The sequence below is a fragment of the Humulus lupulus genome, chromosome 2, assembly GCF_963169125.1.
Source record: "Humulus lupulus chromosome 2, drHumLupu1.1, whole genome shotgun sequence".
Taxonomy (NCBI): Eukaryota; Viridiplantae; Streptophyta; class Magnoliopsida; order Rosales; family Cannabaceae; genus Humulus; species Humulus lupulus.
In genome coordinates, this window is record NC_084794.1 from 295,010,978 (window position 1) to 295,038,269 (window position 27,292).

The window sequence follows — 27,292 nt, forward strand, 5'->3', positions numbered from 1 at the left end:
TTCCATCAAAAAAAAAAAATCTTCAAAAGTGGTCTCAATTATTGTTTGATGGAAATCACCACAATCCCCAGTTAGTCACAAGGCTAGCTCTTTTCCACGTAGCGGCAATCGTTTCCATATATATTATAGGTGTTATATAATAGTAAACATTAATGCATATATATATACACACTATATATTAGTTTTATTTATAGAATTTATTAATAATTTTTAATTAATTTATATCATTTCTTATATAAATTTTAAATAAATAAATAATATTATATATATAAAAAATAATATAAATATATTAAAAAAAATATTTTTTAAAATATATATAATATGTATTATATATTATTATTATTATAATATTTTACAACATTTAAATTTATATTAATATAAGCATTAAATATTCAATCTTGTATTATATATTATTATAATAGTAAGCATTAATGAACACATATATATACCCTTATATTCTAGAAATAATACCAAAACATAAAATAAAGAAAACTTTATTATAAGTTAATTAATTACCACATTATCACCTTACTATTAATAAAAAAAAATATACAACAAACATCCTTATGTTCTAAAGTCAAAGAAACAACATTCACTCTCACATTTTTATTTTATTTGATCAAAAAATGCTAAGTAATTTTTTTTGTTAGTACTCATTAAGCCAATAGTGTTCCCTTAAAGAAAACACTCTTAATTCATCCAACAATTAAAAAAAATCAACTTTTGTTTTTTGGTTTTACATTTTAAATAGTTTTATTAAATATGAAGTAGTGATGTAATTTTTTGCACAAAATAATTAAAGAATCAATCAATGCAAGGTATAAATATAGGTATACAGAGAATCGTCGGTGCCCAACACCACAAGAGGTGACATACTATTATTAGTGCAATCTAATATTGAGTTTCACTTATTTGAATTTAATAAAGTATCGCTAACTAAACATAAAGTGTCACGTGTTGAACACGCTAAGGTGTCAAATAGCAACACTCATGTATATATATATATATATATAGGTATATACAAGGGCGGACTGAATGTGGAACGAGTGGGGTTAACTGACCCCAGTGAATTTTTAAAAATTACATGTACATATGTTAATATTTTAAGTATTTTAATAATTAAATGTATTGACCCAACTAAAATATTTACATTTTTTTTTTTAAGAAAATATATTTACATTTTGGTGCATCACACTGAAAAAGCAAAAAAATTCCGTGCACCACACTCCAACTATCTGCTACATTAATACTTTTCTTTTCATTATTTTTTTGTTTTTAATTTTTTTTTAACCAAGTAAAAATATATTCTAAGTGCGCGACTGAGTATATATATATATCAACCACTTGCTTTAATATGATCTTTTTCTCATATCAATAGTCCCCATTTTCCAAGATGGTAACAACCAGTGCAGATAACAATAATGAAGCCACAACTCAAACGACATCAAACCCCAAATACGACAGACAAATCGAGCTCAAAGCTTTCGACGAAACAAAAGCTGGTGTCAAAGGCCTTGTTGATTCTGGAATCACTGAGATTCCCAGGATTTTCCACCGCCCAAATGATCATCATTACGAAGACAGTAGCCAAGTGAGTAGTACAACTGCTAGTGTTCCTGTGATAGACCTTCAAGGGGTTGTTAATGGAGACAAAGCCAAACGAGAGGAGATCATTAAGAGAGTTGGAGAAGCTTCAGAGTCATGGGGGTTCTTTCAAATCATCAACCATGGAATCCCAGATAGGGTTTTGGAGGAGATCAAAGATGGGGTTCGTGGATTTTACGAGCAAGATGTTGAGGTTAAGAAGGAGTATTATACAAGAGATATATCGAAGCCATTTGTGTATAACAGCAACTTTGATCTGTATGTTAGTCCTTGTGTGAATTGGAGAGATTCGTTTATGAGTTCTGTGGCTCCTGATCCTCCAAGTCCTCAAGATTTGCCCCCAGTCTGCAGGTGTGTAGTTATTTTAATTAATTTTACACAAATGGGTGAAAATGATTTTTTTTAAGTGATTTTGTAGTCCGATCTATTTTAATACTTTTTTATAAAATATTATTTGTCTAAAATTTTTCTAATTGTGTAAATTTTTTGATTAATTATCTAAAATTTTCGATTAGTTGTTTAAATCTTTCGACTACTTATCTAAATTTTTTATTATTTATTTAAATTATAAAATATTATTTTACAAAGAATTATTAAAAATAAATTAGAGTAAAAAAAACTTTAAAAAATATGTCATTTTGCTGAAAATCCTTAATTTTATTGTTTTATTATATATATATATGTTTAAATTAATTTCCCTAAAAAGAATACTTGTTTGAATTAATATATACATGCATCAATAAAAGAAAAACTTCGGACTATATTCTTGATAAGGATATCCATGTTTTTTTAATGTCAAAATATGTAAAGAAAACCTAGCTAGAAATATATATATATATATATATTTTGGATCTAAATATTGTTGGAATTTCAATTGTATTATAATAGTGAATTTGATAATTTTTATTTTGAGTAATGTTATAAGAGCATGCAAATTACATATAAAATATACACATTAATAAATAAGGTGTCATTAAAATTAATTAGTTAATATTTACTGTGGGGTAGTCTTATTATTTTGAATTGTGTAGTTACAAAATAACATATTTTTATATGTATATTTTGTATATATTGATTTGTGAATGTTTGTCTCTATCATTATGTTTTTTTTTTAAATATGATTAATCCAACAACTTAACTAATCAATACATCTATTATAAGAGAAATTTGAGATAATTTCCTCTTATTGAATTGAATCCATTATTTTTCATTTAAATTATTTGTCAAACAAATTGATATTTATATACTTTATACATCCAATTTATTTTTTCTTATTATTGACAAAGTGATCATTTAATACTTAATAAGAAAAATCAAATTTTAGAGTAGATATTACTTTATACCCACTAAATGATGCCATAATAGCATATAAGAATTCTAGTTACCAAAGCAAAAATGTGAGTGGAACAATTTATGATGGCATGTAGGAACTAATTAATGAACTTCTTTAGGCATATATGTGGCATTAGCATAGCCACACATTTGGTGGAGGTCATGTCATTATTATTATTATTATTATTATTATTGGAGGATTCTATGGTAAGGGTTTCAAAAACAGCTTACCGGTGGAGTTTTTTTTGTATTTTTGACCCGTGAACAGTTTTCGCTACGATTTTTTTTGTGATCGTAAATATTGTAGTTATTTAGAGATTTTGTAAATTTTCAGAAAATTCCAAATAATTTACAGTGCCGAAAACTAAGTTCAAACATGTTGTTTTCTACACGCATAAAAAAATTAGTCACGTATGCAATATGTTTTTAAACTAGTTTTCAACACTATAAATTATTTAGAATTTTCTGAAAATTTACAGGATGTTTTAAATAACTACAATATATACGATCATAAAAAAATCACGCTAAAAATTATTTATGGGTCAAGAACACAAAAGAGTCTCATCGATAAGACTCTTTTTTAAAGCCCTACAGTAGACATTATTATTATTATTATTATTATTATTATTATTATTATTATTATTATTATTATCTTTGCATATATCATGTCATTCTAACTATTAATTTGCAAAAGAAATATTATAAAATTAAGAAAAAAATAATATTTAAGCTTCTTTTTTTTTAAATATATATTTAGCTCCCTTATTATTACTAATTCTAGGTCAAGTACATCATTTAGGGTTATTGTACCTGCTTGGAGTCTCCATTATATCCCACCATGGCATGATAACTCTTTTCAAATAAATATATATATATATATATATATGCACACTCTAATAAATATACATACATTAACTAGATCTAGATGAAAGAGAAGAAAACTCATTTTAATTTTGTTAAAGAATTAAAGTGTATTAAGTATATGCACACTCTTATTATATAATTAATAATAATGTGGTAATGAATTGATAAATGTTTCTAAACTTTATTGTGGTATACGTAGAGACATTCTTTTTGAGTACTCAAAGCAAATGATGAAACTTGGGATTGTGCTATTGGAGTTGTTATCAGAGGCTCTAGGGCTTGATCCAAATCACTTGAGCAGCATAGGTTGTGCAGAAGGTCTATACATTTTAGGCCATTACTACCCTCCATGCCCACAACCTGAGCTAACTATGGGCACAACTAAACACTCTGACAATGACTTCATCACACTGCTTCTCCAAGACCACATTGGAGGTCTCCAAATTCTAAACCACAACAAGTGGATTGATGTACCACCTCTTCCTGGGGCTCTAGTCATCAACATTGGTGATATTTTGCAGGTAATAAATTTTTATATAAGTTTATTGGGAACGACTACAACGCATCCTTTTTTTTGCAACACCAGTGCATCATTTTCTATTTTCGGTACCTGGATAGATATAATCCCAAATTTTTTTATATGACAGTGTATATTATTTAGAATATCCTGCAAATTTTTAAGAAATTCTGAATAGTTTACGAAGCCGAAAACAGAGTTCAAACTGTCAAATTTTACACGCGTACACAAAAAAACAGGCACGAGTGCAACAGACAGTTTAGACTCTGTTTCGGTACCTTAATTTATTTAGAATTTCTTGAAAATTTGTAGGATGTTCTAGATAGCTATAATGTACACCATCATATAAAAAAATTTGAGATTATAACTATTCAGGTGCCGAAATAGAAAAAGGATGCACCGGTGTTGCAAAAAAAAAGGATGCGTTGTAGTCGCTCCCTAAGTTTATTAATTTATGGTGGGATATTATATATTCTATGTGATATAATAAAGCATTGTGTTGTAACAAACCCAAGAAAGATTAAATCAAAAATCAACATTCAAGAACACACAGAACTACGTGGTTCACTAACAATGTGTTAGCTACGTCCACATGCAGAAGAGTTGATGTTTTATTTCTGAACGGGGTAGTAAACAGATTCAAGGCATATTCTAACACATTGCTATGGTGTCCAACACCACTACTTTATATTAATTTAGTCAGTAGTAACCACTTTTTAGTCGCAATATATATTTGAGTGACTAAATGTTACTTTTAGTTTGAACAAAAAATTAAATGTGACTAAAAAGTCATATATACTTAATCATAAGTTGTCACTAATGTAGTTTTAATTGTAACTTATTATTTTAGTGATAAAATTTTTTGTGACTAAAAATACATTTAGTGACAACAAATTGTGATTTCTATGACTAATATTTTTAGTCACGCATAGACTTTTTAGTAATGACATAGGGTAAGATGGTTTTTTCTTTAATTAGTCAAAAATTTTATTTGTAGTTACAAATTATATTGTAACTAAAACTAATTTTTTTTAGTGACTATAGAGTTCAACATATTATATTTTAAAGTAAAATATGTAGGATCGATACTAAATTACACCAAGAACTAAATTTGTTCGAAGAGAAAGTGATAAAATGGTATAAAGACTTGTTTGATGTTACACTTAATCTATATTTTCATGCAATAAATAATGTCGATTAATAATTTTGTGGATTTTCAGCTTATATCAAACGACAGATTCAAAAGTGTTGAGCATAGAGTACTGGCAAGTAAGAAAGGTCCAAGAATATCCGTGGCAAGTTTTTTTAGTACTCGTATTTTGCAAACTTCAAAGATCTTTGGACCCATCAAAGAATTGTTATCAGAAAACAATCCTCCAAAATACAGGGAAACCACTTTAACGGAATACAATATGTTTTTCTTCAATAAAGGTCTTGATGGGACCAAAGCATTGGATCATTTTAAGCTTTGAATTGAAGTAGAGGATTATAGTAGTTTGATGAGGATTGCTTTCAAAATTAAATAAATTTCATATCTATTTAGTTATTTATTAAATTGTACTGAACAAAATTCGGATGTTATTTTGTATTTTATACATAATTTGGTGGATTATGTATTGCATAAAGAGATATCTTCCCTGTGTATATATAAAGGAGAATTTTCCTATAGAGGCTTCACTTTAAGCCCTATCGATGGAGCTCTCAGTGGTCTCGACCTTTGAACAGTTTTCGATGCGATTTATTTTTATGACCGTGTATATTATAGCTATTTAGAGCATCAACGGAATTTTCAGAAAATTCCGAATAGTTTATAGTACCTAAAACTTGGTTCAAGCATGTTGTTGCACGCGTGACTAATTTTTTTCATGCGCGTGGAAAGCAATATGTTTGAACCTAGTTTTCGATACTGTAAACTATTCGGAATTTTTTGAAAATTTGTAGTATGTTCTAAATAGCTACAATATACACGATCATAAAAAAAATCGCGCCAAAAACTGTTCACAGGTTGAGAAACACTGAGAGCCCTACCAATAAAGGTTAAAGTGAAACCCTATAAAAAAATTGTCGAATATATATATATGTTGCTTCTTCTTTCTTTAGTTTTAGTTAATTTGGATTGAGATCACTCGTCCTAATTTTCTCTATATCAATATGAAAACACCACATCAGTTATTATAACACAAGGATGTTATGAAAGCTAAACTCTTTTTATAAAGAGTGTTTTACAAAAGTTTTATCTAGTATAGTAATAAATTCAAGGATGCTATTTCTGTAAATAATAATAATAATAATAATAAATATAATCAGAGTACAATTAATGTTATATTCCTCAAATCATGTACCTATTAAATTGTTATATATAGGTAACACGAGTTATTTATTTATTTATTTTAACAAAATAGCAAGAGTTACAATTTTACATATATTTTATCAAAATAAAATATTTTATGACATTAAAATATTATTATATAGGGATATTAACAGTGATAATACTTAAATTTTTTCAAAAGTTGCACTATAATACAAATTTTTTTTTACAATAATAATACATAAATCTATATTTTTGTGCATCCGTTAGTACTCATCATTAACTGTCCGTTAAGTATCCAAAATCTAATTAGCAGCGATAATATCAAAATCTTTTCAAAAGTTACACTTTAATACCCATTTTTTTTTTTGCGATAATACTTAAATCAACAATTTTTGTGCAATCATTACTATTCACTGTTTTCTATAGTCATTCTCAGCTAATTAAGTAACTTATACATAAAAATAGGACTATTATTCTATAAGGGTTTCACTTTAAACCCTACCGGTAGGGCTCTCAATGTTTCTCGACCCGTGAACAGTTTTCGGCGCGATTTTTTTTAATGACCGTATATATTGTAGCTATTTAGAGCATTCTGCCAATTTTCAGAAAATTCCGAATAGTTTACTGTACCGAAAACTAGGTTCAAACATGTTGCTTTCCACGCGCATAAAAAAAATTAGTCACGCGTGCAACAACATATTTGAACTTAATTTTCGGTACTGTAAACTATTCGGAATTTTCTGAAAATTTGCAGAATGCTCTAAATAGCTACAATATACACGGTCATAAAAAAAATCGTACTGAAAACTGTTCACGGGTTGAAAATACTAAGAGTCCCACCGATAGGGCTTAAAGTGAAGCCCCTGTAGAATAATTCTCCTATAAAAATATATATATATATTATTTTTCTATATGCAAAAAAGTCTCAAACTATAAAAATTATTATTTTTTATATTAATTATTAGAAAATTTTTAAATTATGTATTGGATCTTAAACGGACCATGTGATCTAATACTTATTGAGTACTCAAAGTAATGTGTTTTGTTGTTTATTGCTTTATTAGGCTCTAAGTTTGAATCCTAATTACTTAAACGACATAGATTAATTGTACAGAGAGACTAGCTATTGTGTGCTATTATTATCCACCATGTGGACAACTAGACAAATATAATATATATCTAAATTTCTTTAAAATAATAATAATAAAAAAATAACATTTTCCTTACATTCACTCATTATTAGTAAGCCATGGGCCCGCATACGAGTATTGGGGGCCCAATAATTTTTTTGACATTTTTATAATAATTATATATAAAGTGGTATTTTTGCACATTTTTTAACGTTTTCGTATAAAAAAATGATATTTTTCAAAATATTAAGCCTTATTATACATATTTATATGAGGATTTTTCATAAATATGACTTTTATGCCGCTGCAAAAATATAGAGATTATATTTTTTTTAATTAGTATGAGAAATACAATTGCTAACTAACTAAATACGAGAAACTTGATTAAGAGTAAAACTATGACATAAACTAACTTTTATATAAAAATATGGGAAACTAAACTCATAAAAGTGAAAATTCTTAGAAAAGCCATAGAATAACTTTTTTTTTTCTGAAAAAAAAAAATCATTGTTGTCATTTATGATAGTGTACATTGTTGTCATTTAAGACATATCCTGCAAATTTTCAAAAAATTCCGAATAGTTTACAGTGCTGAAAACAAGGTTCAAACAGTTGAATTTTACACGCGTGCAACAACCTTGTTTTCGGCACCGTAAACTATTCAGAATTTTTTGAAAATTTGCAGAATGTCTTAAATGACAACAATGTACACTGTCATAAAAAAATTAGAAAACAAAATTATTTAAGTGTCGAACTGTGCCCTTTACTGCAATCTCCACTCTTAGACCACATTCCAATAATGCTAACCCACACCCCAAAACAAACATCCCATAAAAGTGTCTTTAATAAATCTTTAGTGTTTGTAGCAGAATAATTGTTACACTAACAATGTTGCTCATTTTTATTTTAACCTTGTTAGCTCTTGAAAAATAGTGGATTTGATTAGGCAAAGGCAACTACTGAATTTTGGACACATTTTGCGTATTTAATTTATTTATTTTATTCTTATTGGTTTTGGCTGAGTTTGTTTGCTTGTTAATTACTATTGAGTATTGTTCACTACAAGGTGTAATTTTCCCTACTTTATCAATGAGCTAGATTCTTCAAGCAATATTGATTAATTAGTACATATATTTGAATTCAATAATCCCAATAACTAATCAATCAGTTTCATTAATTCTCGGCGCAAATTAACAATTAATTTAATAGATTCAAAATTAAATATATAAAAAAAGTCAATTAATGATAAATTTATTTAAGTTTTAATCCCAAGTCCAACTAGATTCTGTAAACTATCATTACTTTAAAGTAAAAGTTGCAAAAGCCATCACTATAATTATAATCAAATTGAAGCAGTGATGGTTACAAGAATCGATACCAAAGTGGTTGATCCAAATTTTTTGTCATTTTCTTCCTAACAACTAAGGTTGACCAAAGTGGTCTATATCTAGTATATAATCTGCCAATATAAGAGAACTTGATCAAAATCAAACGAGGCTGCTCCTGCACCAAGCTCATTTCATGGCAAAATATGATAGAGCAGCTGAGCTTAAAGCTTTCGACGAAACTAAAGCTGGTGTCAAAGGACTTGTCGATGCTGGCATCGCTGAGATTCCACGTATTTTTCATCATCCTTGGTCTGATGATCATTACACCAAGAACAGTAGTTCAGTTTCAGGAGAAACTACTGTACCGATCAGTATTCCAGTTATAGACCTTGAAGGTCTTGACAAAGACGATGTTCGACGAAAGAAGATCGTTGAGAAGATAGGAAAAGCTTCAGAGAGTAGTGGCTTCTTCCAAATTATCAACCATGGAATCCCTGAAAGTGTTTTGGAGGAGATGAAAGAAGGTGTTCGACGATTTTTCGACCAAGAAACTGAGGTGAAGAAAGAGCTTTATACTCGAGACTACTCGAATCCAGTGTACTATAACAGCAACTTTGATCTGTATACTGGTATTTCAACCAATTGGAGAGATTCCTTTCTTTGTCATATGGCTCCTAACCCTCCAAAACCAGAAGACTTGCCCATAGTATGCAGGTATTTTAAGAGCACATCTTTCACTTGTTTTTATGTGTCTTTGTTAGAGATAAGCAAATACCATAAACCAAATTTCTTTTTCATAATTTTCGTTAGTGCATTGTTATATTAGGCATCATAAGGTGTACAATAGCATATGACATGGTGTTTTATAAGTGGTTAGCGGTTTTCTATATCACTTATTATTAGAGTATGGTGTCTCACATAGAATAAGAACAACTCCACTAATCACTAATTGATTTTTAGATGAAGTCTCATCATTCTTGTCATGGTATCATGAGCTAATTCCCTAACAAACATTTGATTTACACCAATGCAAAGAGTGAGTCAAACATAGTGCAATAAGACACTTAAGATCCAAATAATGAGCTAAGTCACACGAGATCCACATAAAGACACTTGAGATAAAAATAAAAGCGAACTAACAAAGGGCCACCATCTTACCATCTTGAGGGGATATAGGAAAATATTAAGTGTAAAAATATTGAATCATTAATAAGAATATGAGTAACTTCACTAATCACTAACTGATTTTTAGATGGAGTCTCATAATTCTTGTCACACCATCATGTGGTGTTGGACACCAATGATGTCCTTTAACGATTCTCTTTTCATTAGCCTTATGTTGTGCATTATGCTATCACTACACTTGCAGAGACATACTTTTGGATTACTCAAAACAAGTAGTGAAAGTGGGTACATTATTGATGGAATTATTCTCTGAGGCTCTAGGGTTGAATCCAAATCACTTGTACGACATAGATTGCGCGGAAGGATTAACAGTTTTAGGTCATTACTATCCACCATGTCCGCAACCAGAACTAACTATGGGAGTAACCGAGCATGCTGATGTCGACTTCTTCACTGTGCTTCTTCAAGATGAAGTTGGTGGTCTTCAAATTCTAAACGACAATCAATGGATTGACATTTCACCTCAATCGGGGGCTCTAGTGGTCAATGTTGGAGATCTTATGCAGGCAAGTGTAATAATTGTCTTATTCTAACCACTCTCACAAAGTGTTTGTCTAATGATTTACATCATATTTTTCTATGTCTTCAGCTTATAACAAATGACAGATTCAAAAGTGCTGTGCACAGAGTTGTGTCAAGCCATGAAGGTCCTAGAGTATCTATAGCAAGCTTCTTCTGCACTGGTATGATTCCAACCTCAAAATTGTATGGACCCATCAAAGAGTTACTATCAGAAAACAATCCTCCAATTTACCAGGAAGTCACAACGAGTGATTGTTGTGGTCAGTTACAATTGAAAGGCCTTGGTGGAAAGAATTCGGTCTTGGATTATTTTAAGCTTGACAAAACAGAGAAATGAAATGGTCAAATTCATTATTATATATATGATATGATGTTGAGATCGATCTAGACTAACTAAGTTTAATTAATCTGTTTACTTAATAGTTAATCTTCATAGATTTGGTTAACATGTTTGGTTATCTCTTTATGATAAATCTGTAATTGTTCTTTTAATTTTCCAACTTGTGTTCGTACTTTGTAAGCATGCTTAACCGTTAATGGAATTTTTATTTTTCCTTAAAAAAAAACAAACAAAAATTGAAGACAAAGATGCAAATAATTGTTGCTTGAACCACGTTATATTTTCATATATAATATGTAGTAATTATGAGTGTATATCTCTTCTATATAAAAAATGTGTATATATGGAAAATTCTTGATTTTAATGGTTTTTTTATTTTTTTTTCCGTTAAGAATATTCTTATATTTAATGGTAGATTGTAAACATAATTTAAACTTAAATAAAGTTAAATAAATAAATAATTAAACAAATTAAAATATGATATTTTTTAGATATTTTACAATAATAATTATTTAAAAATAATAAAAACCAATTTTTATTTTTATTTTGGTGTTAAAGTGGTAATTTTGAGTAATTAAAACCGTTAATTTATATATCGGATCGGAAAAAAAAAACTATTAATCTATACATAGTTGATATATATATAAATTAGTCCAGCCAATTTGGACAAGTTGAAGTATATAGCAAATATAATATTGATATCTCTCTCAAATTTTGATCCAAATTTTTTGTCATTTTGTTTCTAACGATGAAGTTGACTAAAGTGACGGTTTGTAAATAGGATTAGTTCCACATTGTTTGTGAGATGTTTTATCTCTCATTCTTAGATTATATAAGCATTCATGGTTTTGTTGTTTAATATAGAAAAAAATGATTGTTTAAGGTATATAATTAAATTAATTATATTTAGTTAAGCATTTTATATTTTTAGTGTGGTAGAGTTCAGGTAATAATTGAGTATAAAAATTAAATATATTGAGAGAAAGAGGAATACAAGTGTTGCAAATGATTAATTAAAAAAAAAAAATATTTTAATACATGAGGTTCATCTCAAAATCAATTGGTGATGATGAGTACAGTAACTCGTGCTCTTATAAATTATTGAATATACACACACTTTCCATGTGTGTGGGTGGGTATGCTCTTATAGCTTTGATCAAAGTTCACTTTGAGTTTGAGATCAAGAAAGAAAAACCATGGCAAATTATAATTAATTTAGAAGTTTGAGCTCAAGAAAAGTTCACTTTGAAATTTAGACAATAATTATTGACCACTGTACCAGTTATAGATTATAGACCTTATTAATGGTCTTTTCAAAGATGATGTTCAGCTAAAGAAGATCGTTGAAAAAATAGGCAAAGCTTGAGAGACTTGGGGCTTCTTCCAAATTATCAACCATGGAATCCCAGAAAGTGTTTTGGAGGAAATGAAAGAAGGTGTTCGACGATTTTTCTTACTATAACAGCAACTTTGATCTTTATAGTGCTGTTTCAACCAATTGGAGAGATACTTTTATATGTCAGATGTTTCCTAACCCATACTATGCAGATATTATTATAAGAACATCTTTCACTTTTTTTTTTCTTTCTTTTTCTGTGTCTTTGCTAGAGAAATATATATAGTCAATCCATATATATATAAACCAGATTTGTAATGCGGAAAAGAAAAAGAGATTTTGTATTGATCGAATAGTCTGATTACAGAGGCTGAGCTATGTATATATAGCTGAAACAGTTACTGAAACAGTTGCAACAAACTCACGCAACTAACGAAAAATAAAAGAAGACAGAAACTATACAACTGAAATACATATATATCTAATACCCCCCTTCAAGATGGACGGTGGATATCATGAACGGTCATCTTGCTGATATGAGAATTGAGAGAGGTTGAAGAGAGAGCTTTAGTAAAAGCATCTGCCAGTTGGAGGGAACTACGAACAGGAATGAGGCGTATGGAACCAGCCTTTATTTTGTCTCGAATGAAGTGGCAGTCAAGCTCAATATGCTTGGTTCGCTCATGGAATGTGGGGTTGTTAGCGATGTGGACAGCAGAGAGGTTATCACAGTAAATAAAAGCGGGTGTGGAGGAATGAATGTGGAGGTCAGCTAGGATGTATTGCAGCCAGGTGAGTTCACTGGCAGTGGCGGCAAGGGCACGATATTCTGCTTCAGCAGAACTTTTGGAAATTGTTGGTTGCTTCTTAGTTCGCCAAGATATCAAACAATCGCCTATAAACACACAAAAACCTGTAGTAGAGCGCCTAGTGAGAGGGCAAGCAGCCCAGTCTGAGTCGGAGAAAGCGCGGAGGTGGAGAGAAGAAGTAGAAGAATAGAGTAAGCCTTGGCCAGGACTGCCTTTCAGAAACCGTAACAAGTGGTGGACTGCTTGTAGATGAGTAGTGCGGGGAGCAGACATGAACTGGCTTAAGGTGTGAACCGAGTAGGTGATATCAGGTCTTGACAGTGTCAAATAAAGCAAACGTCCAATAAGGCGTCTATATTGAGAGGGGTCTGCCAAAGGTTCACCTTGGATGTTGTCAAGTTTCAGCTTTGGATCCATAGGCGTTTTGGCAGGTTTGCTGCCCAGGTATCCTGTATCTTCAAGAAGATTGATTGTGTACTGTCTTTGGGAAATGAAGAGACCACGTTCAGAGCGGGCAATTTCAAAACCAAGGAAGTACTTGAGTGTACCAAGAGCTTTTAGTTTGAAACGAGCATGAAGTGAGTGCTGAAGTTGATGGAGCAGCTTGAGATTTGGGCCGGCGATGATGATGTCGTCAACATAGACAAGGAGAGCAATGAACTGGTCGTCTTGTCCCTTTGTAAAGAGAGTATAATCTACCTGTGACTGTTTAAAACCAGCGGAGAGAAGAGCATCTGAGAGTGTCGTGTACCACTGCCGAGATGATTGTTTGAGGCCATAGATTGACTTGTGTAATTTGCAAACTAGGGGAGGATCTGCACAAGAAGAAAGAGAAACAGTAAGGCCTTTGGGAAGAGACATATATACCTCTTCATTTAAATCGCCGTTAAGGAAGGCGTTGTTAATATCAATTTGTAGAGTATGCCACTGTTTAATCGTAGAGATGGCAAGGAGCAACTTTAGCGTAACCATCTTGGCAACAGGCGAGAAAGTGTCAAAATAGTCGAGGCCTTCTTGTTGAGAGTATCCTTGAGCGACTAGTCTAGCTTTATAACGTTCAATGGAGCCGTCATTATGAAATTTAAGCTTGTACACCCATCTACAACCAATTGCTTGTTTATTGGGCGGAAGAGGCATAATGGTCCATGTGTTATTGCGTTGAAGAGCCTGCAATTCATCATTCATTGCCTGAATCCAAGAGTCATGTTGAATGGCCTGTTTATATGTCTGAGGTTCAATTTGAGATGAAACTGCACAAATAAAAGATTTATGAGTTGGAGAAAACTTAGAAAAAGACATATAATTATGGATGGGATAGAGAGTAGAAGATTTAGTATGTATAGAGGAGTGACACTCAAAGTCACGGAGGTAGGCAGGTGGTCGAGAGGGCCTGCTGGAACGTCTAGGGAAAGGCTGAGATGAAGGTGATGAGGCAGTAGCAGCATCAAGAACAGAATCATTTACAGGAGGAGTAAAATTGTTAGAGGTGGTAGCTGTGGAAGACTGTGGTGAAGGCATATCCTGCGAAAAAATGTCAGTAGTAATAGGAGTAGTTTTATCATGATAAGAATCAATAATAGGAGTATTAGTAACTTCAAGAGAAGGCAAAACTATGTTAGAAAAAGGATCAGTAAAGGAATGTGAAGTATTGAGTTTGTGAAATGGGAAAATATGTTCATGAAAAATCACATTTCTAGAAATAAAGAAAGTTTTGGTATTTAAATCATAAAGCCTATATCCTTTTATGCCATGGGTGTATCCCATAAAAACACAAGTTCTAGCCCGTGAATCGAATTTTGTGCGATGAGCAGTCAGTGTAGATGCAAAAGCCAAACAACCAAAAGATCTAAAAGTAGTATAATCAGGAGGTGTGTTATAGAGGATCTCATAAGGGGTTTTATTTTGAAGATTAGGTGTTGGAATGCGATTAATTATATAAGCTGCTGTAGAAACACATTCAGACCAAAATTTGATGGGAACATTAGCTTGAAAATAGAGTGACCGAGCAACATTCAATAAATGTTGATGCTTACGTTCAGCTACTGCATTTTGCTCAGGTGTTTCGACACAAGTGAATTGATGCAAAATGCCCTTTTTAGCAAAAATATCTGTGAAGGCTAGCTCAGGTGCATTATCAGATCGAAATTTCTTAAGAACACACTTAAATTGAGTTTCAATGAATGAAAGAAATTGTGGTACAATCTGTAAAGCATCAGATTTACGTTTTAAAAAATAGAGCCAAGTAAATCTAGAGCAGTCATCCACAAGAGTTAAGAAATATTTATAACTAGAATGAGAGGGTATGTGGTGAGGTCCCCATATATCACAGTGCACAAGATCAAAAGGATGAGTAGAAAAATGATTATTATTAGAAAATGGCAATTTCTTAAGTTTTGCCTTTGGACAGACATAACAGGGAACATTTTTATGTAAGTCAGAAACATTACAGTGCAAAACAGATCTAAGTAAATGCAATCGTTTATTAGAAAGATGGCCTAGCCTAGAATGCCAAGTTTCTGCAGAAATGGAAAGAACATGACAAGGAGAACATGAATTGGATTTAGAAAAATATTCGTCCAGAATGTATAGTCCATTGCTGGCTTTACCCGTGCCAATCATCCTCCTGGTTGGCATCTCCTGTATATAGAAACAATTAGAATTGAAGCTAAGGGAAAGAAAACCTTGATTGGTCAAGCAACTAACGGATATAATATTATATTTAAAAGAAGGAACATAAAGCACGTCAGTGAGAACTAAATCTTGATTAATGGCAATTGAACCACTGTGATGAACAAATAAAGAATCACTATTAGGCAGTATGAGTTTAGTAGGAATTATAGGATTTAGAAATTGAAAACTATGGACATTAGAACATATATGTCTTGTAGCCCCTGTGTCAACAATCCAAGAATCAAGCACAGGTCTGAAAGAATTGGTAGATAACACAAGTTCTTGATTACCTGAGGAATATTTTGGTTCTGTAGAAGTCATACCAGGAGCTTGAGTAGCAAGAAGGTTGAGTAATTGTTGATATTGGGTGGCTGTGAGTTGAGGCAGGAGGGTCGCAGTGCTGAATTGATTTGCGGCTACATCTTTGGAATTGGACTGTGTTTGCTCGGGTCTTGTAGCATCGATGTCATCCTTAGAGTCATTGAATTGATTTGCCGATGATTCTTTGGAAGATTTCTGCTTATAACCAGGAGGATATCCATGCAACTTGTAACATTTGTCAATGGTGTGACCAAGATTATTACAATGGGTACAAAAGGGCCTATTTCTTCTCGGAGGATATGGTTTGGATGCTGTTGAGTCAGATCTTTGAGTGAATGATCTATTGCTTTGAAGGGAAAAGGCCATTGAAGAAGTTGGGTCAGCAGTGATATCACTTCTTTGATTTTCCTCCTGAGTAATCAAATGAAAAACTCTGCTTAGATCAGGTAAGGGATCCATGAGCAAGATGTTCCCCCTGACTTGGGAATAAGAATCTTTGAGTCCCATTAAAAAGGACATTATGTATTCCATATGATGATGCTCCTGGAACTTCTTAATTCCTCCACAGGTACAGTTGTTGCAGGTACAATTGGGTCTGTAATTGGAGAGCTCTTCCCAAATCGCACGAAGCTTCGTATAGTAGATGCTCACGGATTGGGTGTCTTGTTTAAGGTTCATCAATTCTTTTCGAAGGTTGAAGATGTGCGGTCCATTGCGTCTCTGAAATCGAACCTGGAGATCCTTCCAAATCTCTGCGGCAGAATCATCGTACAAAATACTGGCTGAAATGTCTTTTGAAACTGAGTTGAGGATCCAAGAGATTACGATGTTGTTGTTGCGACACCAAGAATTGTACAAAGAAGTCTCGGTTGGGGAAGGCTTTGAAATCGAACCATCAAGAAAACCTATTTTGTTCTTGACAGAAATGGATAATTTCATTGCCCTACTCCAAGAAGAGTAATTATCCTGACCTGTAAGAACCTATGAAACAAGGATGTTTCCAGGGTTGTCGGAGTGATGAAGGTAGTACGGATCTGATGGATCTTCAAGGTGGGTTCTTGTGTTAGAGGAGATTGGAGGAAGCGGAGAGTCATCAATGGCGGATGTATCACGGTCATCTGGTGGAGATGTGGATTGACCGGTGTTAGACATATTCGAAGACGTGTTGCCGGAGAAGAGTGTACGAACAACAGAGAAAACGGCAGAGAAGATCGGCGGAGAAGGAGAAGGATCGTCGGAGAAGAAGAGGGATCGAAAGGAAGGCTTATCCTTCCGGCTCTGATACCATAATGCGGAAAAGAAAAAGAGATTTTGTATTGATCGAATAGTCTGATTACAGAGGCTGAGCTATGTATATATAGCTGAAACAGTTACTGAAACAGTTGCAACAAACTCACGCAACTAACGAAAAATAAAAGAAGACAGAAACTATACAACTGAAATACATATATATCTAATAATTTGCAAAGTTATTGGTCTTATATTTCATACCATCATGTGTCACATAAATGGGAATTTGTACACAAATACTTTTGGAGTACTCAAAACAAGTAATGAAAGTGGGAATTTTGTTGTTGGAGTTATTCTCTGAGGCTCTGGGGCTGAATCCAAATCACTTGTACGACATGGATTGCGCAGAAGGACTGTCCCTTCTTTGCCATTACCATCCACCATGCTCGCAGCCAGAACTAACTATGGGAGTAACCGAGTACGCTGATGTTAGTTTCCTCACTCTGCTTCTTCAAGATCACATTGGTGGTCTCCAAATTTTAAACAACAATCAATGGACTGATGTATCGCCTCAACCAGGGGCTCTAGTAGTCAACATTGGAGATCTTCTGCAGGCGAGTGTTTCTGTTATTGTAGCCATTAAGGTGATGTTTGGTTGGAGGTAATGGAATGGAAATGAATCAATTTTTATTTCAATAGAATGACTATTGTATTATTTGAAAATGAAAGAAAAGACAATTCCAATGCAATGAAAGATATGACTATTCCTCTATTTTCATTCCCTTCAACTAAACAACACCTAAATTTTCACTAACTGTTGGGCCCAAAATGTTCGGCCCGAAAACACTTGCCTCATTTATCAAATATTCAAAACGGAGCGTTTTGACCAAGAGAGGTTCCGAAGGCAGAAGCTGTGGGTCAGAGGCAATCCGCGCCTCTGACCCCTGAGCAAGACATTTTAAAAGTCGGTATTTTTGGAGGGAAATTCAGTTATTCTCTTTCCCCCTTTCCAGGGTTCGCTTGAACCAACTAACTGCTTTGTATTTTTCATCCTATAAATAATGAGATTTTGAGAGGAGAAAGGATCGAACTTTGAACTGACTTAAGCATCGGAGTGTCTTTCTTGCAGCTGATCCCGATGAGTCAAAGACAGATTTCACCACCGGAGTAGAAGCAAGTTTTTATTCATCGTTGGGTTTTTACTTCCAGATATAGAAAGACAAATTGTTGCCCCAACACTAACTACTCTTACAAAGCCTTCTTTGTCTAATGATTTACATCATATATATGTTTTGCCTCAGCTTATATCAAATGATAGATTCAAAAGTGTTGTGCATAGAGTTGAGTCAAGCATTGCTGGTCCTAGAGTTTCTATAGCAAGTTTCTTCAGCACTGGTATGATTCCAACCTCGAAACTATATGGACCCATCAAAGAGTTACTATCAGAAAACAATCTTCCAATTTACAGGGAAACAACAGTTAGTGAATGTTGTGGTTGTTTAAGTGAGAAAGGCCTTGGTGGAAAGATTTCGACCTTGGATCATTTCAAGCTTGACAAAACAGAAGAGTGAATTCAGTGTTATGATATTGTGATCGATCGAGACTAAATAAGTTTAGAGTATATTATATACTGTAAACAAAAATGTTACATTTTTAATATATACCATAATATATATTATATGTCAGATGTCTCCTAACCCTCCAAAACTAGAGGACTTGCCCATACTATGCAGGTATTATTATAAGAACATCTTTAACTTTTTTTTTTCTTTCTTTTTCTGTCTTTGCTAGAGATAATCAATCCATATATAAACCAGATTTGCAAACCAGGTAAATATGTACTTGTAAGTCTAAATTTTAGTATATTTTATATCACAATTCTGATCTTGATTTAATGAGGCTGCTTTAATATTTGAATTATATATTTTAGTATAACATGTACTGTCTAATATTGCTTATTTTTAATTTTCATAGAAACAAATTTTAAGTGGAATCAGATAATTTTGAATAAGAATTAATTATATTATAATATGTGTAGTTTTTGTTATAACTTTATGTATCTCTAATATTAATCTGATTTAAAAATATTTTCTTACTCTATTTGTCTGTCACTAATTTAGTTATTGGCAATTGTCTTTTACTGTCGTTTTATCGATTAATTTCTTGTAGTATATAAAATTATATATAAATATGTAGGGCAATTTTTCTATAGGGGCTTCACTTTAAGGCCTACTGGTGGGGTTCTCAGTGTTCTCGATCCGTAAACAGTTTTTGACGCGATTTTTTTTATGAACGTGTATATTGTAGCTATTTAGAGCATCCTGCAAATTTCAAAAAATTATGAATAGTTTACAATACCGAACACTAGATTCAAACATGTTGCTTTCCACGTGCATAAAAAAAATTAGTCGCGCGTGCAACAACATATTTGAACTTAGTTTTCGGTACTGTAAACTATTCGAAATTTTTTGAAAATTTGCAAGATGATCTAAATAGCTACAATATACACGGTCATAAAAAAATCGTGTCGAAAACTGTTCACGGGTCGAGAACACTGAGAGCTCCACCAGTAGGGCTTAAAGTGAAGCCCTTATAGCATAATTTCCCTAAATATATATATATATATATATACTAGATATAAGCAACGTGCAATATGCACGTTTGTTTAGTTTTATTTATAGAATTTATTAATTATTTTTATTAAATTTATATTAATGTTATATAAAATTTAAATAAATATCTTATTTTAATTAAATAATTTATTTATTTTTGTTTAAGTTTATATTTGTTCTAGTTTTTGAATTTGGGAGTGACAATAAGAGATTATATATTATATGTTTGATGTAAAATTAAATATTATATATTAATTTTAAATTTAAATTTAAGTTTCTTGCTAGTTTTTAAAAAAAAAAATTATTGATAATTGACAATGTATCGTATTATATGTTTAATATGACATTATTCTAAAAAGTGAGTTTAAGTTTAATTACATTTTATTTAAGTTATAAAACATATGATTTTATTATTTTTAAATAATTATTATTGTAAAATATCTCAAAAATATCATATTTTAATTTATTTTATTGTTTATTATTTTTAAATAATTATTATTGTAAAATATCTAAAAAATATATTATTTTAATTTGTTTAATTATTTATTATTTTTAAATAATTATCATTGTAAAATATCTAAAAAAATATCTTTTTTTAATTTTTTTAATTATTTATTATATTTTATTTAAGTTTAAGTGCTTACAAACAACCGTTAAATATAATAATATTCCGTTAAAGTTAACATTAAAAAATAAAAAACTATTAAAACAAAAAATTTTGTTTAGTTTTATTTATAGAGTTTATTAATTATTTTTATTAAATTTATATTAATGTGATCAATTTCAAATAAATATCCTATTTTAATTAAATAATTTATTGATTTATTTTTGTTTAAGTTTATGTTTTGTTCTAGTTTTTTAATTTGAGAGTGACAATAAGAGATTATATATTTAATGCAATATTAAATATTATATGTGGATTTTAAATTTAAGTTTATTGCTAGTTTTTTAAAAATATCTTATTTTAATTTGTTTAATTATTTATTATTTTTAAATAATTATTATTGTAAATATCTTGAAAATATCCTATTTTAATTTTTTTAATTATTTATTTTATTTTATTTAAACTTAAGTATTTACAAACTACTGTTAAATATAAGAATATTCGGTTAAATATAATAATATTCCGTTAAAGTTAACATTACAAAAATAAAAAACCATTAAAACCAAGAATTTCCGTTATCTACACACCTATTATATAGAAGAAATATGAAGTCAATGCTAAATTGATTAGTTTTCCCAGCTAGCTAGCCTGGTTATGTAAACTATAATTTTAAATCAAGTTAAAAAATAAAATATAGGTATCTCTATCATACTAAAGTAGTGGTTGAGGGATGCAATAATTGATACAATAATATGATGTGAAAGTGATAATTTTGACTAAGAAAAATCATTAATATTATATAAAGTTGATATTTTAGACCAGACAATTTGGACAAGTTAAAGTATATAGCAATATAAAATGCAGATATTGATAGCTTTCTCTCAGATTTTGATCCAAACTTTATCATTTTCTTCCCAGCAAAGTTGACCAAAAGTGCCTGTGTAGTATAACATCTACTTATCATAAGATATCTTTGATCAAAGTTCACTTGAGTTTGAGATCAAGAAAGAAAAACCATGGCAGAATATGATAGAGCAGCTGAGCTTAAAGCTTTTGACGAAACTAAAGCTGGTGTTAAAGGACTTGTTGATGCTGGCATCACTGAGATTCCTCGTATTTTTCATCATCCAAAGTCTGATGATTACACCAAGAACAGTAGTTCAGTTTCAGGAGAAACTCAACTGAGTATTCCAGTTATAGACCTTAAAGGTCTTGACAAAGGCGATATTCAGCGAAAGGAGATTGTTGAAAAGATAGGCCAAGCTTCAGAGAGTAGCGGCTTCTTCCAAATTATCAACCATGGAATCTCGGAAAGTGTTTTGGAGGAGATGAAAGAAGGTGTTCGACGATTTTTCGAGCAAGAAACTGAGGTGAAGAAAGAGCTTTACACTAGAGATCCCATGAGGCCACTGTCCTATAACAGCAACTTTGATTTGTATAGTGGTGTTTCAACCAATTGGAGGGATACTTTTATGTGTTATTTGGCTCCTAACCCTCCAAAACCAGAGGACTTGCCTATAGTATGCAGGTATTTTAGTAGCAACTTTCACTTTTTTCATCATTGTTTTCTTTTGCATAGTTAAATTGAATGAGAATTTGCAGAGAAATACTTTTAGAGTACTCAAAGCAAGTAATGAAGGTGGGAATTTTGTTGTTGGAGTTGTTCTCTGAGGCTCTGGGGCTGAATCCAAATCACTTGTTCGACATAGATTGCGCAGAAGGATTGGCCGTTTTGTGTCATTACTATCCACCATGTCCGCAGCCAGAGCTAACTATGGGAGCAAGCAACCACTGTGACAATGACTTCCTGACTGTGCTTCTTCAAGATCAAATTGGTGGTCTCCAAGTGCTAAACGACGATCAATGGATTGGCGTTTCGCCTCAGCCAGGAGCTCTAGTGATCAATGTTGGAGATCTTCTGCAGGCAAGTGTTTGTGTTATTGTAACCACTGAATTTCTATTAAACAAGGCTTTGAATACATTTTCTGATGATTTAACTCGTATATATATATTATATTTTTTTCAGCTTATATCAAATGATAGATTCAAAAGTGTTGAGCACAGAGTTGTGTCAAGCCATGAAGGTCCTAGAGTATCTATAGCAAGCTTCTTCTGCACTGGTATGATTCCAACCTCAAAACTGTATGGACCCATCAAAGAGTTACTATCAGAAAACAATCCTCCAATTTACAAGGAAACCACAGTGAGAGATTATTGTGCTTATTTCAAAGCCAAAGGCCTTGGTGGAAAGATCTTGGATCATTTCAAGCTTGATAAAACAGAGTAATGAGGAAGGGTGAAACTGAGTGTTATGATAGTATATCTGATGATATACCATGACATCTTATCCTATTGTGGTTTTCTGTTTTTGAATAAAACATGTTACCAATTATGTAATCTTTATAATCATTGAAACCGTTCAAGTTGCATTGCATAACTGACAAAAGTACTAGGAAGTATTTCAATCACTACTCTATCCAAAATGGTTTCTAGATTCTGTCTCTCTTTCTTTTTTTGTGTGTTAGTTAAAAACGTATCTATTTAAGGCATATATAATCACTTTGTCCTATAAAAACTTCATACTCATTGTTAATGGAGGCTATGGAGCTTAACTATGACAGAACAAAAGAGCTCAAGGCTTTTGATGACACTAAAGCTGGTGTTAAAAGGCTTGTTGATTCTGGGGTCACCAAAATCGGAATCAACATACTGATCGAAGGCCAAGAAATTGTGGACAAAGTTGTGTGAATCATGGGATTCCTCAAAGTATTTTGGATGAAATGAAGTGTGGTGTAAGGAGGTTTCATGAGCAAGAACAATCAACTAACTGCTAACACAGTTGTTGGATTTTCCAGCTTAAATCCAATGGCGAATCGCGAAGGTACCCGAGTTTGTGTTGCATTTTCAGGACAGATGACATATGAACCAATCAAGGAGTTGTTAACTGAAGACAATCCTCCAAAGTACAGAGAAACCATAGCCAAAAAGTTCAATAGTCACCACACTTTGCCTTGTCACATTATGCAGATTTTTATCTTTTACTCATAGTTTTCTTGTTATTTTTATCTTATAAACTTTCCACCAAAAGCTAAATATTAAGCTTTTAACAACAATGTTTAATTTTGAATAGATAACTACAGATGTGGATATGTTTTAATGGTCTTGAAAACATTGCTTTGTCTAAAATCCTTAACTTCAAAGAAATAAATATTATTTCTTCACTTATTATTTATGTTATTTAGTATTTATTTTGCTTGCATTCATTTTTTTTTTCTAAAAAAAAGAAGATTTTGTTTCATTGTTTCTATGTAAAAATGAGGGGAAAAAACAAGCTACAAAGTACAAAATAAAGAACCCTTCAATATTTTACCAAAACTTTAACAATTTTAAAATTAATAATAATAATTGGATTGAATTTATACTTTCATTTAAAAAAATAAATTAATAGTCATATAGTACATGTCAAATAAAATAATGGCTAAGACTTGATTAGTGACCTTAATAAATAAGATAAGTTAAAATAAGAAGAGAACAACATAAAAGCCAAATGTCTTTAATAGAGTTTGAAAGGCTTTCTAGCAGAACTTGATCAATGCTAAACTTGATTAGATTAAAAACTTGGTCATGTGACAGAGAGGTTAATTATTCCACAAAGGTGACCTTAATTTAAATACTAAAATGACATTTTGTTGACCATTGACTTATCAAAGTCCCACTTTTTATTCCAGGCAAGGCAACTTTGAAAAGTCACAATGAATGACCATTTTATAGTACAAAATCTGTATGTAAGAGAAGTGGATGATATCAAAGCCTCTTGAATTGAGAACAAAATGGCAGTGACAAGCTCAGATGCAGCCTCTTTCAAGGGTGATTATGATAGAGCAAGTGAAGTTAAAGCTTTTGATGAGTCCAAAATTGGAGTGAAAGGGCTTGTTGATGGTGGGATTACTCAGATTCCTCGTTTCTTCCACAAGTCAGTATGTGATGACAGTCCTGTTCTAAGAGATGCCCAGTTCAGTAGAATTCCAGTTATAGACCTTGGGAGTCTCAGTGGAGACTCATTAAGGCGAAGAGAGATTGTTGATAGAGTGAGAGAAGCTTCTGAAAATGGAGGGTTCTTTCACATTGTCAACCATGGCATTCCAGAAAGTGTCATGGAGGAAATGAAAGATGGTGTTAGAAGATTTTTTGAACAAGACAACGAGGTGAAGAAAGAGTGGTATAGCAGAGATTTCAGTAAGCCAATGGTCTATAACACCAACAATAGTCTGTATACCTCTCCATCTGCTGATTGGAGGGATACGTTTACTTATCGAATGGCTCCTGACCCTGCTAAACCAGAAGACTTACCCCTTGTATGCAGGTATATATATATTTCACTTTAACCCCTATCGGTGTGAATCTCTTCTTGACCTGTGATCGGTTTTCAGAGCGATTTTTTTGTATGACCATGTATATTGTAGCTATTTAGAATATCTTGCAAATTTTAAGAAAATTACGAATAGTTTACAGTACCGAAAACTGGTTCAAATATGTTGTTTTCCACGTAGATAAAAAAAAATTAGTCACGTGTGCAATAATATGTTTGAACTTAGTTTTTGGTACTCTAAACTATTCGGAATTTTCTAAAAATTTGCAGGATGCTCTAAATAGTTACAATATACACGATCATATAAAAAAATCGTGACGAAAACTGTCCACGGGTCGAGAACACTGAAAGCCCCACCAGTAGCGCTTAAAGTGAAGCGAATTCTCCTATATATATGTGTATATATGGCCTTGTGAATCTCGTTTTATTTTTATGAATTTGTAACAAAACTAGTTTTGTTTTTTCTTGGTATTAATAGATATTTGTATGAGTTGATTCGAAAAAAGTTTCACTTCTCTAGTTGTACTGTGTTAAGAATAAAATTAAGTTTGGTTTAGCTAAGAATAACCTTCTTATTGATTGAATAACATTGCTTTTGGTTTCTTTTTGGTTTGTAGAGACATACTTGTGGAGTACTCGAAGCAAGTAATGAAAGTAGGGATTTTTCTATTCGAGTTGATCTCTGAGGCTCTCGGGCTGAATCCAAATCACTTGAACAACATAGATTGCGCAGAAGGTCAACTATTCTTTTGCCATTACTATCCACCATGCCCGCAGCCAGAACTAACTATGGGAGCAACCAAGCATGCTGATATGGACTTCCTTACTGTGCTGCTTCAAGATGACATTGGTGGTCTACAAGTTCTCATTGACAATAAATGGATTGATGTTCCCCATCAACCTGGAGCTCTAGTGGTAAATATTGGAGATCTTCTTCAGGTAACTACCCTTAATTATCTGTTATAGCATAGTAGTTTTGTTGTAAATCCTTAATCAAATACAATTGATCAAATAGCTCAAGATCAATCTGATAGAACTTTAGACAGAGAAAATTAAAGAACAGAGGTGAGAAGAAGAAGAGAATTTTAATGAAATAGCCACTTTCTTTATTGCTGAATATCAATCCACATTACAATCTTGAAAGCCTTCTATATCAGTTTGTCTACAATATTATAGAGGTAATACAATGTACATTGACATTAAAAATAACATGTACAATGTAATGTCTATTTATAGACAACTATACTTAACTAACATTTACTAGGAAGAGTAAAACAGTTGCTGTTAGTAACTGAAATGAACAGGTCAGCATAGCTGACTGAACCAATTCCTACAAGTTTGCATATCAATGAATCAGATATCTATTTAGCACTCTCACAAAAGAGTTTTTAATACAAAAGTTTCTTTCTTTACCAATGTGTTCTCAAATCAGTTTTTTGATTTGTTTTTCATTTTGTTCAGCTTATAACAAATGACAGATTCAAAAGTGTTGAGCATCGAGTTTTGGCGAGCCATTTGGGTCCCAGAATATCTATTGCAAGCTTTTTTTGCACAGGTGTAATTCCAACCTCAAAACTGTATGGACCCATTAAGGAGTTGTTATCAGAAAATAACCCCCCAAAGTACAGAGAAACTACTGTGAAGGACTATATTGCTTATTTTGGTACAAAAGGCCTTGATGGGACTAGGCTCTTGGATCACTTCAAGCTCACCAAAACAGAATGATGAAGGTTGAGACTTAGTGTTACAAATGGCTTCTAGACTAAATAAAATCGAATAATCAATGATATGATTATGTACTGAATTGTGCTGTCTTATTGTTGATGAAATTATTGTGTACTTTGATGATGATATGCCCTGTCATAACCGCTATTACTTTTATAAATAAACATATATATTATTCTCTTTTTGAGCTGGGATGGTCTGTGATACATAGAACCCTTAAAGTTTGGCACTCTAACTCATTTTCCAAATTAGTTTTGGAGTTGGTCATTTGAGGGACTAAATGAATTGAAATGTCATGAAAATGATGTCAGGAGTAGTAGTTATGATACACAATTAAATGGTCCTTTGCTTTGATGTTTCTCTATTCAAAACCTTGGTCCACCAAACCAAATTGTATTATAGAAAATGCATGTCTGAATTAGAAGTAGTATATATCTATTTATTTGTTTTTATATTTGAATGCAACCAATCAGAAAATTCTC

At 31.8% G+C, this 27,292-nt stretch overlaps 4 protein-coding genes and 1 pseudogene across 5 annotated transcripts; all 5 read left to right on the forward strand.

The window, feature by feature from the left end:
- Positions 1 to 1,351: 1,351 nt before the first annotated feature.
- Positions 1,352 to 6,417, forward strand: LOC133819923 (1-aminocyclopropane-1-carboxylate oxidase homolog 1-like). Of its 2 annotated transcripts, none has more exons than XM_062253308.1 (3): positions 1,352 to 1,956; positions 4,001 to 4,322; positions 5,556 to 5,619. In XM_062253308.1, exons 1-3 carry the CDS (start codon positions 1,394 to 1,396, stop codon positions 5,568 to 5,570), a joined length of 900 nt encoding a protein of 299 aa, XP_062109292.1. In that variant the 5' UTR covers positions 1,352 to 1,393; the 3' UTR covers positions 5,571 to 5,619. The 2 variants fall into 2 exon arrangements, with proteins under 2 accessions (XP_062109292.1, XP_062109291.1); XM_062253307.1 differs by having other exon boundaries at positions 1,353 to 1,956; positions 5,539 to 6,417.
- A 2,713-nt stretch (positions 6,418 to 9,130) lies between these two features.
- Positions 9,131 to 11,328, forward strand: LOC133819934 (1-aminocyclopropane-1-carboxylate oxidase homolog 1-like). Its single transcript, XM_062253320.1, has 3 exons — positions 9,131 to 9,801; positions 10,457 to 10,778; positions 10,862 to 11,328. Exons 1-3 carry the CDS (start codon positions 9,281 to 9,283, stop codon positions 11,129 to 11,131), a joined length of 1,113 nt encoding a protein of 370 aa, XP_062109304.1. The 5' UTR covers positions 9,131 to 9,280; the 3' UTR covers positions 11,132 to 11,328.
- Positions 11,329 to 11,882: 554 nt separating this feature from the next.
- Positions 11,883 to 19,071, forward strand: LOC133815727 (1-aminocyclopropane-1-carboxylate oxidase homolog 1-like; annotated as a pseudogene).
- A 2,484-nt stretch (positions 19,072 to 21,555) lies between these two features.
- On the forward strand, positions 21,556 to 23,210 carry LOC133819932 (1-aminocyclopropane-1-carboxylate oxidase homolog 1-like). Its single transcript, XM_062253318.1, has 3 exons — positions 21,556 to 22,244; positions 22,319 to 22,640; positions 22,743 to 23,210. Exons 1-3 carry the CDS (start codon positions 21,733 to 21,735, stop codon positions 23,001 to 23,003), a joined length of 1,095 nt encoding a protein of 364 aa, XP_062109302.1. The 5' UTR covers positions 21,556 to 21,732; the 3' UTR covers positions 23,004 to 23,210.
- Positions 23,211 to 24,470: 1,260 nt separating this feature from the next.
- LOC133819927 (1-aminocyclopropane-1-carboxylate oxidase homolog 3-like) lies at positions 24,471 to 26,994 on the forward strand. Its single transcript, XM_062253313.1, has 3 exons — positions 24,471 to 25,079; positions 25,703 to 26,024; positions 26,547 to 26,994. The coding sequence occupies exons 1-3, from the start codon at positions 24,547 to 24,549 to the stop codon at positions 26,808 to 26,810; spliced, it is 1,119 nt and encodes a 372-aa protein (XP_062109297.1). The 5' UTR covers positions 24,471 to 24,546; the 3' UTR covers positions 26,811 to 26,994.
- Positions 26,995 to 27,292: the final 298 nt, after the last annotated feature.

Excerpts from the sequence above, each read along its gene's own strand:
- LOC133819923 (XM_062253307.1), top strand. The coding sequence starts at position 1,394 with ATGGTAACAACCAGTGCAGATAACAATAATGAAGCCACAACTCAAACG. Across the intron at positions 1,957-4,000 it reads GATTTGCCCCCAGTCTGCAG|AGACATTCTTTTTGAGTACT; the intron begins GTGTGTAGTTAT and ends TGGTATACGTAG. Across the intron at positions 4,323-5,538 it reads ACATTGGTGATATTTTGCAG|CTTATATCAAACGACAGATT; the intron begins GTAATAAATTTT and ends GTGGATTTTCAG.
- LOC133819934 (XM_062253320.1), top strand. The coding sequence starts at position 9,281 with ATGGCAAAATATGATAGAGCAGCTGAGCTTAAAGCTTTCGACGAAACT. Across the intron at positions 9,802-10,456 it reads GACTTGCCCATAGTATGCAG|AGACATACTTTTGGATTACT; the intron begins GTATTTTAAGAG and ends CTACACTTGCAG. Across the intron at positions 10,779-10,861 it reads ATGTTGGAGATCTTATGCAG|CTTATAACAAATGACAGATT; the intron begins GCAAGTGTAATA and ends CTATGTCTTCAG.
- LOC133819932 (XM_062253318.1), top strand. The coding sequence starts at position 21,733 with ATGGCAGAATATGATAGAGCAGCTGAGCTTAAAGCTTTTGACGAAACT. Across the intron at positions 22,245-22,318 it reads GACTTGCCTATAGTATGCAG|AGAAATACTTTTAGAGTACT; the intron begins GTATTTTAGTAG and ends GAGAATTTGCAG. Across the intron at positions 22,641-22,742 it reads ATGTTGGAGATCTTCTGCAG|CTTATATCAAATGATAGATT; the intron begins GCAAGTGTTTGT and ends TATTTTTTTCAG.
- LOC133819927 (XM_062253313.1), top strand. The coding sequence starts at position 24,547 with ATGGCAGTGACAAGCTCAGATGCAGCCTCTTTCAAGGGTGATTATGAT. Across the intron at positions 25,080-25,702 it reads GACTTACCCCTTGTATGCAG|AGACATACTTGTGGAGTACT; the intron begins GTATATATATAT and ends TTTGGTTTGTAG. Across the intron at positions 26,025-26,546 it reads ATATTGGAGATCTTCTTCAG|CTTATAACAAATGACAGATT; the intron begins GTAACTACCCTT and ends CATTTTGTTCAG.